This window comes from Pogona vitticeps, chromosome 3, assembly GCF_051106095.1.
Source record: "Pogona vitticeps strain Pit_001003342236 chromosome 3, PviZW2.1, whole genome shotgun sequence".
In the NCBI taxonomy this organism is placed as follows: Eukaryota; Metazoa; Chordata; class Lepidosauria; order Squamata; family Agamidae; genus Pogona; species Pogona vitticeps.
Window position 1 is genome coordinate 245,969,006 of NC_135785.1, and position 12,798 is coordinate 245,981,803.

The window sequence follows — 12,798 nt, forward strand, 5'->3', positions numbered from 1 at the left end:
ATTCCAACCTCATCAGCACACTCAGAAACAGCGCCCTCGTCAATCCTTCAGGCACCCTGACAAAAAGAGCAAGCAGAACCTTTGACTCCCCTACCGTTTGGATCCGTACTCTGTCCCCTCCCCTCACCACTCGCCTTGCACCCGATTTTCAATCTTGGGCATTGATAACCACAGATTTGTTGGTCCTGTCAATCATATCCATCGGGTATGCGATAGAATTCGTTTCCGTACCACCACCACGGATCGTCATAACTTCACCATCCACCACTCTCAAATTAGAGATTCAATCACTCCTCTCAAAGGAAGCTATTGCACTCATCACTCCAAGTGCTTCCAACCCAGAGTTCTCCCGGTATTTCCTCATTCCAAAATGAGACAACAGTCTACGTCCCATTATCGACCTCCACGACCTCATTACCCCATGGCAGCGCACCTTCGCACCCTAGGAATTTCAGTGTTTCCGTACATTGACAACTGGTTATTCATGGCTCTGTCCAAGGTCCTGCAAAATGTACCATAGCTGAATGGGATTTTACATCCGTGTTCTTCCATACCCAGTGGCTTTCAGTGTTTATATACTACCACTTAAGATGCTAAAGTATGAATTCCTTGGGCCAACTTTAAAACAGAAAAGTTATTTCTTTATTCAATTAGATAAGCAAAATACTGAAACTATTTTGTCATCTTTTTTTAATGAAGTGCAAAAACATTTGACATCTAAATGACTTTCTTTTCCATGCTTTTGTTTGGGAGGGAAATGAAATATATATCTGTTGCAATTTATGTCATTTCAAATTGCCAAAAGTCTAAAAATGATATTCCATCACGTACCTGAGAAAAGTGGCTCTTCAATATTGTAGAGGACTCTCATTTATCTTTTTGACTGAGTTATTGGTTTTGCTGTATTCATGTTATTTTACATCAATGGCTTTTCCTAATGGAATAAATTTAGTTATGACTACAGAAATATTGAAATGTGACTTGTGCTGAATATTATACATGTTGTAAGGGAATCAAGGATTAATTTTTTAATTTGATTTATAATATACCACTTAAAAAGAGTTTTTTTTCCCTGTTGATCTTGAACCTTTGATGATAAAACCATGATGAGGTTGTTCTCAGTGGCTTTTCATTTAAACATGAAAGCCAGTTAGATTTCACTTAAAGCTAATGAGACAAAAAAAATTGTTTGCCTTACGCTGTATAGAAAATGCTTGCATAAGTAGAGTTTAGGGCAGTTGGAGGCACCTTGGAATAAAGCAACCCTGAATCATCATTTTGAAGAAGAGGGAGGAGAAAGACTAGCAGAACAAGTAATCAATTTCAGAAAAGTTGATTCTGATGCAGTTGGAAACCATATACTATTGGAACAAGGACTTAAATAGGAGATCATGAGGGGTTGGTGTTGGGCAAATAGAGAATAGCTTTTGGAGGTTGGTTCTTCCCGTTTTGGGGAGGTATCTTGTCCTTAGTTGTTTTTTTAAGAATCCAGACAGCCACCATATCTTTTAGTCAGTGGTATCTTAACCATTAAGGCTTTTTAAAAAGTGAGTGGCTATCTGGGAGAGGCTTTTAAATTGGATGGTATATGTTTTTCTTGGTTGTAATTCTGTTTTAACCTAACATTTTTCAATATGTTCATTTAATTCTTTTAAAAATATTTAAATAATTACAATTTTTAGTTTTTAATATTTTATTTAAATTGATCATTTATTTAAAATATTTTTCTACCCTACCTTTCTCCTTGAAAGGAGGAGTTGTAAGTTGCCTTGGGTCTTTTTTAAGGAGAAAGGTGGGTTAAAAATATTTTAAATAGATAAATAAAACCAGCCGCATGGTTAACTTTTTCCTACCATATTATTTTGGGATGTTTTCACATTGAGATGGATAGTTAGTTGCTAGAGCTGTACATTATTAACAGTAGACTTTTCTGGATATTCCATTTTTATTATTTAGAATTTTAAAAATATCCTTAGAAATACATAATGTAATCCGGATTGAAATTATGCATACTTGAACCTCCTGGAATAAATTGAATTTAAGCACACAGTCTGTCCCCTTTAAAAACAAGCAACTGGATTGTTGGCAATGCCAACTGTCTGCAACACGGACAATTAAAAAAATGTACTGGTCTGATGTATTTGTGTGTTCATCACATTCAGAATTTTTAAGTTCACAATATATACAGCACTTTATGACTTTGGGCTGGAAATAAAATGGATGTCAAATCACCAAATTGTAGAGTTAGAAGAGTTCTCGGAGGCTGCCAAGGTCAGTTCTCTTAATAAAGCAGGAAACACACAGCTACAGTGTCTCTGACAGATGATAATCTCACCTCTCTTGTCTTTGTGTGGCAAGTGTGCTCTGCCTAGATTGACAGGAATATTGCTAAACATTCAAACCTGTGCAAATACAGGACCATGAGATTTCTTGCAGAAACACTTGAGAAGCAGTGCAATCAGTTGCTGTTATGCAGTTGGTCCTCTGGACCCACGTCTATATCACTGAAAAAGCCACGGTGCGACAGTTATTTAATAGTTCAGTTGGTTTGGTTCAAGGAGAGGAAACTGTTGGCAGACTTTCCATTATTGAGTGAACTAATTGGCAAGCTCAGATGTTAGCAGTCGTAGTGGAAAATTTGCAAAATCAAGCCTTATCAGTACAATATTTAATTAAAGACCTGAACAAAGGCTGTCAAAATGAGTTTGAATGAAAGAAAAGGATTTGCATCAAGAACATTTACAATATGCCTTGTGTACATGTTGTCCACTTGGCTGAAATCTTTTGTTGTTCAAAAATGGCAATGGTGTTCTCTCTTTTTTTGTCAGTTTTTGGAATATATTTGGAGTATCACATTCCTGAAATGTAAATGCTACCCTTTAAAAAGGATGATGTCAGTGTTGCCATGGCAATTTAAAATCATGCTGGGCCAGTTTACACAATCTATATACCTTTTTTTTCTTTCTGGCAGATTTTCAGAACAACAGTAACTCTTCTTACATTCACATATAGGGCATATCTTGAATTATGCTTGCGTTTGTGTTGTTAAGTGTGGGGGAAATGAGAGTTCAGTGGGTGAATGCAAGAAAGAATTGCATCAGTAGATGAAACATGATGAATGGAAACTAGTTACAAAACTGTAGTAATAAATAGATTCTAATACGCAAGCATGTGTTCTTACAAGATTTTATATAATAGGTTTTTTTTCCTTTTATCTACTAGATTTTGAGATATAATTTCCTACCCAAAGTTGACATTTCAGTATTAGATCTTGTTGCCTCATTGATGATATTCTTTGGGTCATAATATTTTATATGAGGCCTAATTATAGCAGTTACGTAACTATTCTTTTCCAACTTTGCTAAGAGCTCTAAGTGAATGAAAATTGGAGGAGAAAGAAGGAAAGTTTATTTTAATATGCCTGATACCCTCTCTATTAGTGGAACTTCGTTACTTTTGGGGCCATGTAGCATTCTGTACTCTCAGATGCAAATTTTAGTTGATCCGCACTTAAACCATATGAAATTTTGGTTGCTTTTAAGTTATGTTTTTCTTACAGTAAACAAAGTTACCCCTTGAAAGTGATTCTACCCCATTACTTATCCAGTACAGTGGGGTCTCGACTTACGAATGGCTCGACATACGAACGTTTCGACTTACGAACCGCTCTCATAGGAATATATGGACTCGACTTACGAACTTAGATTCAAGTTAGGAACTTTTTTCCCCCTTTTTTTAAAAGCTAAGTCATCTTAGGTTAAAAGGAAAAAAGGAAAAAAATATCCCCCTCTAGTGGCAGAAGGCAGAATAGCAGCTTCCCATTAGTTTCTATGGACGAAAAGAGCAGATACGGATTGAATGGTTTTCAATGCATTCCTATGGGAAATGCAGATTCGACTTAAGAACTTTTCGACCTGAGAACTGCCTTCCAATACAGATTAAGTTCGTAAGTCGAGACCCCACTGTACCTTCTACTGAAGCACCTGAAGTGTCTGAGGAAAAATGGCAGTTTGACATATAACCAATTTCATACTTTTGGCTTTTCCATAAATTCATCTTCTCTTGTCTGTTATTTCAGTTATAAGACAGTGAGTGGGTGTTTATACGTAATTCAAATAAAATCATGGATATTTATTAATTTCCCATGCAAGCAAAATGAGGCTTAGGATTTGACATCAAAGACTGTTACTGTGTATGGAGCAAGAGATGCCAGACATTCAAACTAGGTTTGGAAAACAGAAGGGACTTTAGAGGCCATATTGCAAGTATACACTGGCTACTGCACCATACTAAAGAATTTCTGAAGAAATTCAATCATTATACAGTGGTGCCTCGCTTAGCGATTGCTCCGTTGAGCGACGAAATCGGTTAGCGACGTTGTTTTTGCAATTGCAAAAGCGATCGCTTTGCGATGGTCCCTAAGGAGATTTTTTGCTTTGCAATGATTGCGGGGAAGCGATCATGGCAAAGCAACCCTTTTTGCACAGCTGATGGGAGGTTTCAAAATGGCCGCACGCTGTGTTGCCTCGCTTTAGAGGCACCGAAAATGGCCGCCCCTATGGAGGATTTTCGCTTGCAGGTGAGTTTTTAAGCCCATAGGAACGCATTAAATGTGTTTTAATGCGTTTCTATGGGCTTTTTAAAATCGCTTAGCGATGAAATCGCTTAATATTTTTTCCTGCATGGATTAACATCGCTAAGCGAGGCACCGCTGTAGATTATAGTAGAGCCTTTGACTATGTGAAAAGGGACGTGGTGGCGCTGTGGGCTAAACCGCAGAAGCCTGTGCTGCAGGGTCAGAAGACCAGCAGTCGTAAGATCGAATCCATGCGACGGAGTGAGTGCCCATCGCTTGTCCCAGCTCCTGCCAACCTAGAAGTTCGAAAGCATGCAAATGCAAGTAGATAAATAGGGACCACTTCGGTGGGAAGGTAACAGCGTTCCGTGTCTTAAGTTGCACTGGCCATGTGACCACGGAAGATTGTCTTCGGACAAAACGCTGGCTCTGTGGCTTGGAAACAGGGATGAGCACCGCCCCCTAGAGTCGAACACGACTGGACAAAAATTGTCAAGGGGAACCTTTATCTTTACCTTTACCTTTGACTATGTGAATCATAAAAAGCTGTGGATTGTGCTAAAAGAAATGTGTGTGTCACAACATTTATTTGTAATTTATAGTCTGTACAAGAGCTATTGCTAGGCTACAACAACAACAAAAGCTCCCAGTAGGCAGAGGTGTCAAACAGGGTATATCTTGATTATCGTGTTGCTAATACTGTAGTTCCTGTGGTTGCTGCAATAAGACTAATGAACTAATAACCAAAATCCTGCCGACATAATGAAGTTGGTATAAATCCCGGTAGTGAATTGCTTCAACTTAAGAAGTAAGTGTAGGATTTATTTTTGCAAGCCTAGGCATGTGACTTAAAGAAAACAAGAAGTGCGGATGCTGTCTTCTTAACATGTAATAATTTGCCCCAAGAGGTACTCAGATTTCATTAAGTTGGTGTAAAAGCACAGTAAAAATTTGGCCAGTGAATCTTAAAAACAAACTCATGAATCTTAAAGAAGTAAAGTTGAATATAATGCACTTTCCCCCATTCTTCACTTTGAAGTAATTTTTATTATTTTGATGCAGAAACTTGCCACTTTTCCTTCCTTAGGATTGTTCTTGAAATGCAATTCTGAGTGGTATCTTTAAAATCATTTATTTTCCACATGAAGGGCTACAGAAGTATTGCTTAAAAGTATTGCTTAAAAATCATTATAGACAAAATGAGCAACTTTTTGTCCAGTTCACACAAGACCTAGTGAATTGATGGCATTTGCTTTAGTTTAATCACGAGCCTGTTAACAGCCGGCTACTTTGAATGCTTTGTATGTGTCTTACTTCATTTTAAAGCATCTCTCTCAATACCAGCCATTGGAAATAACTTTTCTTAAGTCCTACATCTATGATCTCCCATTGACTTATCTGCCTAGTCAATGTGGGAAGCAGCTTGCTGAACAAGACAGGCCTTGCATCTGATCCTGCAGGACTCATCTTATGTCAGTGAGCAGATCACTATACAGTGGTGCCTCACTTTACGACTGCCCCGCATTACGATGAAACCGCTTAACGACGATCTTTTTGCGATCGCAAAACGATGGTCTTAATGGGGGGATTTCGCGTTGTGATGATCAGTTCCCTGCTTCGGGAACCGATTCTTCGCATAATGACTTTTTCGAACAGCTGATACAGTGGCCGACGGTTGATTAAAATGGCTCCCCACTGTGTTTAGGGACGGATTCCTCACTATACAGGCAGCGAAAATGGCCGCTGTATGGAGGATCTTCACTGGACGGTGAGTTTTTACCCCACTGGAACGCATTGAACGGATTTCAATGCGTTTCAATGGGGTTTTTATTTTCGCTTTACAATGTTTTCACTTAATGGCGATTTTCCTGGAACAGATTATCGTCGTTAAGCGAGGCACCACTGTACAAGTCTTCTCTGCCATTGTCATCTTCTTCAGATGCTTTGCTTACACCAATCCATGCATATGTACTGTTAGAATGCCAGTATTTCCGTTTCAGTTGTGGACTGTTCTTTTATTTTTCACTCTTGCCTTAAATAGAAGGTGATTGAAATTGACACAGGTCCTTCAAATTACAAAATAAAATTGGCAAACCTGTTCCACAGTGGAGGCAGAGATGACTTTGAGTCCATAGTCTCCGCATGGTATGTTTGAGAGAGGACATAGAAGAAAATATCTGCAGTGGGTGTAACTCGGCAAAGGATTATTGTTGACACATCTCGTTACTTTCATATTTGCCCTTTGTTTTTAATGAAAGCTTGATGGGCTCTCCTCATCAGAGTACACCAACAGAGTGTAACACTTGGAGAGGGCCCTTTACTTCAGAATGTTATTTTTAAAAAGGAATAATTCAGACTTTAGACCCATTTTTATTAATACTCACATGTCAAAATTAATTAGCACAAGGTTGTGATACTAAGTTTTGCGAAATGTACTGACAAGATTTCTGGAGTCAACATATTAAAATAATTTTTCTAAATTAGTTTTTGTTATTGACTTTCTCTGTGAGTCAGTTCTAAAACTGAATATTATGCTGTCAGTGCCCTGATGAGAAACAGATACTGCGCATTATTTCTCAAACAAATTGTAGTTAGATTAGCCTCTTTTTATATGCTCACAAATTTACAAGTCCCTTGCTATGGTTACATTGTCTTAAGCAGGAGTTTCAGAAATGATGTAGTTTATTACATGGTGACAAAGGTGATGTGAATTCTCACATTTTGCGTTGATTTCTGCTGTTCATTTTTGAAAGCAGCTAGGTGGTTTCCATAGAAACCTCATGAACATGTGTTAAATGTCTTTAATTATACTATGGATTGTAACAAATCACTCTAGCAGTACAATCAGAGCAGTTTTCCTATGAGTAAATTCAATTTAATATATTTCTGAAAACTTAGTGGAAGGTACACAGGTGTGTTGGTACATTACTTTTCAGACAAATATTGTTACAATAAAGCTGTACAGCAAGATAGAGATTGGATATATGTATGTAATGTTCTGCCTGTTTTTTATTTATTGTCCCTTTTTTGGAGTCACATCCAGAAGGACTTTATGTAAAAGAGCAATGCCTCTCTCTTTAGTCCCCTGTCTCAAACCAGTTTTCCTCAGATTTTGTATAGTACCAGTTACTAGTTTCTGAAATGTGTGATTTTTCCTCCTTTAATTATATCATCTTCCACCCCCCCCTTTGCAGTCTTCATTCTGTCTTGCGTGTAGTTTATACATTCACTTGCTTCTTTGTGCATTCTGCCTTTACTGTTCCTCAGCATATGGAGAAACATGACAGAGCACCTATAAACAGATGTCATGCCAGCATTGGATCCCCTTTGTTTTGATAGTCAAAAAAAGGGAGGGATGGCATCTCCATGTCTCTTTCTAGGGATTGTTTTTGTCCTGCTTCCCACACAGATCTAATTGAATATGCCCCTTGCCATAGCTGTGGCATATTGCTTGGGAAAGATTTTGAATACTTAGATTTTTCATTATACTTCGTTAGTAACTTCGAAGGAAAAATCATTGGTGAGCTAACTTTTAAGAAAAGTTCACATTCAGCTTTAGGCATTTCTCTCTCTCTTCCTGACTTCATTTTGTATTTGTAGTTTTGCTGTTACTTCTCCGATAACGCTAGACTCACAAAGAGAGTATGGCGTAATAAGAAGCTGACACCATATACGAAGATCCAGGTCTATAGAGCTTGTGTCCTGAGTACACTCCTGTACTGCAGTGACTCCTGGAACCTTTGTGCATGGCAGGAGAGGAAACTAAACACATTCCATATGTGTTGTCTCCGACGCATTTTTGGTATCACCTGGCAGGACAAAGTTCAAAATAGAGTAGTCCTACAACGAGCTGGAATTTTCAGCATGTATGCATTATTGAAACAGCAACGTCTACGTTGGCTTGGGCATGTTGTGAGAATGGCTGATGGTCATTCTCTTGTATGGAGAATTAGTGCAGGGAAATCACCCCAGAGGGAGACCACAGCTGTGATACAAGGAGATCTGCAAGAGGGATCTGAAGGCCTTAGGAATGGACCTCAACAGGTGGGAAACCTTGACATCTGAGTGTTCAGCCTGGAGGCAAGCAGTGCAGTATGGCCTCTCCCAATTTGAAGAGACACTTATCCAGCAGGCCGAGGCAGAGCCAGTCTTGAACCCAGCAAAATCAGGGAGCTGGACAGGGGACAGATTGTATTTGTCTTCAGTGTGGAAGGAATTGGTCTTCTCAGCCACACTAGAAGCTGTTAAAAGTCCTCTATTCAGAGCATGTTACTATAGTCTCTTGAGACTGAAGAATCCCTAATCTAATCTAATCTCCGATAACTCCTGTGTCTGCATTTTCTACCATTTTATGCTCTGGGTTGAAAATACTTCCCTCTCTCATTCTTACCCTACCTTCTCTTTCACTTCACATCTTATGATGTACTCTTCTCTACTTCTGCTTTTATCTTATTTTATCCTATGTTGCTATTGCTAGTCACCAGTCAAGAGCTTTGTGTTTACATCCATGATACAAATGTCCACCCAAAGATGCACAACATGGGAGCTCAGAGTAAGCGTGTGCCCTGTCCTGTGTTATGCCTTACCCTCTGAAGTTTCCTCACTGGCTAAATCTTTATTTTGTTTCAGTTCTCAGACAAAACTGATAGAGAGTACTACACTCTGGATGACATGTTTGTTTCAAAAGCTGCAAAGGGCGAGCATAGTGGAGCTGAGGAGGCAAGGCAAAGGAATCAAGCGATCCGGGAGCACCAGCAACTTGCTATCCGAATGGAAAAGTGCCCGCACTGCTTCGGTAGTTCAGAGCTTCCGAAACATCTGATTATTGCCATTGGCAACAAGGTAAGAAAACTGTTCAGCTTATTTTGGCATGCAAATGAGAAAATAAAAGAGGGCTGTTTTCCGTGCATGGTTTTTGTGAAATGAAAAGGACGAGTGCTTCTTGTTGACATGAGTTATTGCCTTTGAATGTCCCTGGCCTTTCCAATTAGGAGGAAAGAGACACTTCCTCAAGGATGCAGGGAAAGTGATAGGATTCTGTCCTGAATGATCAAGTTAATCTTCTTCAGTCCCTCCAATTTGCTGGTGACCTTGCAGCAAGGATATACAAGAGCTGAATATTTAGGTTGCATGGAGGTGCATTATTTTAAATAATTGGGAGGCCAAAGTAAAGTTCAGTAGCTAGAGAAAAGGGTCAGGGAGGGGAGGCTGAAATTAGAGGCTGTAAAAGAAATTAAGGCTCTTAGGACAAAGCAGAGTCGTTCAGGTATTCAGCAGCCATATGGATGTTAGTCTCTCTTCTTTTTAAAACTACTCTTGGATTTGAAACAGAGTCTTAGCACTTTTACTGTGCCCTGTCTGCTCCAAAATAATTATTCAGTGAAAAGTATATGTTAGTGCAATATCATTGTATATGAAAGAAACAAGACTCTTATGTGTTACAAAATTTTATTACAAAGATAATGACGTTCTGCAGTTCAGCCAATAAGGTTCTCAAGCACACCAACAGTTGAGGCAAAATGGGTGTAATGTTTCAACAAAACATAAAGTCTAACAACAAAATGGTTATCAGACTGCATACAGTAATACATTCTTAATGTTGAATCCAGCAACCTTTAGGGAGGGACAAGAGGCCAAAACTTACATCAGAAGAAAAAGAACAAATTATTGCCACTTCTTATCTCTCTCTTTAGCTTCATTTCTTCTTCGCTTTCTATATCCTTTATTGTAGACAGCACACAATTCCCCTTACCCCTTCCTATTTCCATTTATCTCATAGATCATAAAATGACATCCCTATATAAAAATGTTGCAAATGCATAACCAAGTGTACATATTTTGTACAATTATCAGATACTCCTTAAATGAAGACCATATGATCTTCTGCATAAGAATTCGGGAAGGATCCCCAATTTAGCAAGAAAATCCTGACAACTCAACACCATAAGCATTACAAATAATCTTTATCAAGTATAAGCATTTGAAACAAAGCCCTGTGGATATAAAAATTCAGGAAGGAATATCCTGTATGGAAGTCCTCTTATTTGTTCAATGCATGGCAACTGTAGCATCAAAAGGATCTTTTGGTATGTTAATTACTAATGAGATTTATTTAAGATAGACTTTTCTGGAGTGTAGTACACCTTTCAACGGCAAGTAGGCTACAATCCATACAGTTGATACTAAATAAAAAGTCTTTACGATGCCATAAGAATTTCTTTGGTTTTGTTCCAATAGTCCACAAACTAACACACCTACTACCCCTCTGGGAATGTCCATTTTGTTTTTGTTCTGTTTCTCACTTGGGTTCTGAGAGATTATTAACGAGAAAACTTGTGTAAAAATACTGGACAGTTAAAGAAACAAACACTGTTCAAATGGCTTTATGTGGCTGGATCAGGAATGAGGTGAATAGATATAGCAGCTAAAAAGAAAGTAGCGTATGACTGCTGTTGCTGAAGTTTGCAGCAAACTGGAAAAAGGAGGGAGTAAATGTGTGCACCAGGGATTGTGCCCTACTCAGAAGTTGTTTCTCCTGAACAGGTGTCTGTTCCCAGAAAACATGGTGCATTACTGGGGAAAGTGTTGCATTTTAAAAATAAAAATACAGTGGAGCCTCGCTTGACGAGGATAATCCGTGCTGTTGAAATTGCTGTTAAGCGAAATCCTCGTCAAGCGAAATTAAAAAGCCAATTAGAATGCATTAGAAACTAGCTAAGGCGTTCTAATGGGCGAAATACCTCATCGTAAAGCGAAGATCCTCCATAGGGCGGCCATTTTCCGGTGCTTGTCTTGGGAAAAATCCCTCCTAAAAACAGTGGGGGGCCATTTTGAGAGCTGGTGGCCATTTTGAAAACCGCCGATCAGCTGTTGAAAAAACATTGTTTAGCGAAAAATCGGTTCCTGAAGCAGGGAACTGATCATCGCTAAGTGAAAAAACCCCATTCAAACATCATTTGAAAACATCATGAAGTGGATTGATCGTTAAACAGGGTAATCGTCAAGTGGGGCATGACTGTATTGCTTTTTTTCATGCTGCTTTTTAAATATTAGTGTACCTTGCTTAGAGAATTTAGATTGTGGGGCTCCTGTGAAATAAATTATAATAATAAAATAATATAATAAAATAATAATAAAATAATACATGACCAACATTGGAATAATGGAATAGGCAGGCCTTTCAGGATTCTGAAAGCAGAATGTCAGCTCCTAATGCAACAAATTTGCCCATTGGGTCTAAGTCATCATAGAAAAATATGCACAGGTTGGAAACTTGAGGTTTCTTAGCATAAACTGACACGTTCTGTCTCTGAAAAGCAGCTCAGGCATTTTTCTCTCCAGTTTGGCTGTAGCTTGGAATTGTAGAGTTGAAAGGGTCCTAGAGATCATCTAGCCCCACTCCTGCCAGTGGAGGAATTCACAGATTAATCATCACTTATGCATGGGCATCTGACCTCTGAAAACCTCCAGTGTGGAACCTTCTCCTGTCAGACAGATCATTAAGTAAAGCTCATTGAGCTTTATCTAATGTTCAGTCAGGATATTCTTTCTTGTGGTTTGAACTGGGTCAGATCCTGGCCTCTGGACAACAAAAAACAAGCTTGCTCCATGTGATAGCCTGTAGAATAATAGATTTCTAGAGATGGGCTGTTATTTGTTGTCTGAGTTTAATAGCTCCAATAGGCTGAGGGGATGAGGAGGAGATGTGGCAATGATTTTATTTGTAACAAAATTGACCACATATTTTATTGGTTAGAGCTTCAACAACCCTAGTGCTAGCTGCTCCATCTGCAAGTTGATGATAATAATCAAAGTAAAGGCATTAGAGTTAGCTATGTGAGCATCCACTATTGTATGGATCCCTCTGTCCCCAGGTTTGCAACAGCCCTCTTTCTGAGTGTGCATATGGGCTATCCACTCCCCCCTCTTAGAAAGGTTTTTATCATAGAAGGGCCACACCTCTTCCATTTCATTTAGATCTATTCTCTATGCCCCCCAATAGTAAAGCCATGACAAAAATGAAAAGAAACAACCCCTATTCACCAAAGCACACCATAGCACAAATATATAATGAGGGTAGGTGGGTGGGAGAAGCTCTTAATACTGAATGAGCCAGCCAGGATATTTTTTTAATCCTGATTAGATGGACTGGAACGCCACCTCCCAGCTGACTTGACTGGCTGGTCAGGAAGCTCATGCTAACCTGCAGAGAATACTGGTTA

General features: G+C 38.8%; 1 protein-coding gene across 2 annotated transcripts in view; it reads left to right on the plus strand.

Moving 5' to 3' along the window:
- Positions 1–12,798, plus strand: part of CWF19L2 (CWF19 like cell cycle control factor 2) — a 100,007-nt gene that overhangs the window by 62,875 nt on the left and 24,334 nt on the right. For both annotated transcript variants that reach the window (XM_072993647.2, XM_020803161.3), the window contains exon 13: positions 9,206–9,418. In XM_072993647.2, the coding sequence (XP_072849748.2) occupies positions 9,206–9,418 (213 nt within the window). The remainder of the gene's footprint in view (positions 1–9,205; positions 9,419–12,798) is intronic.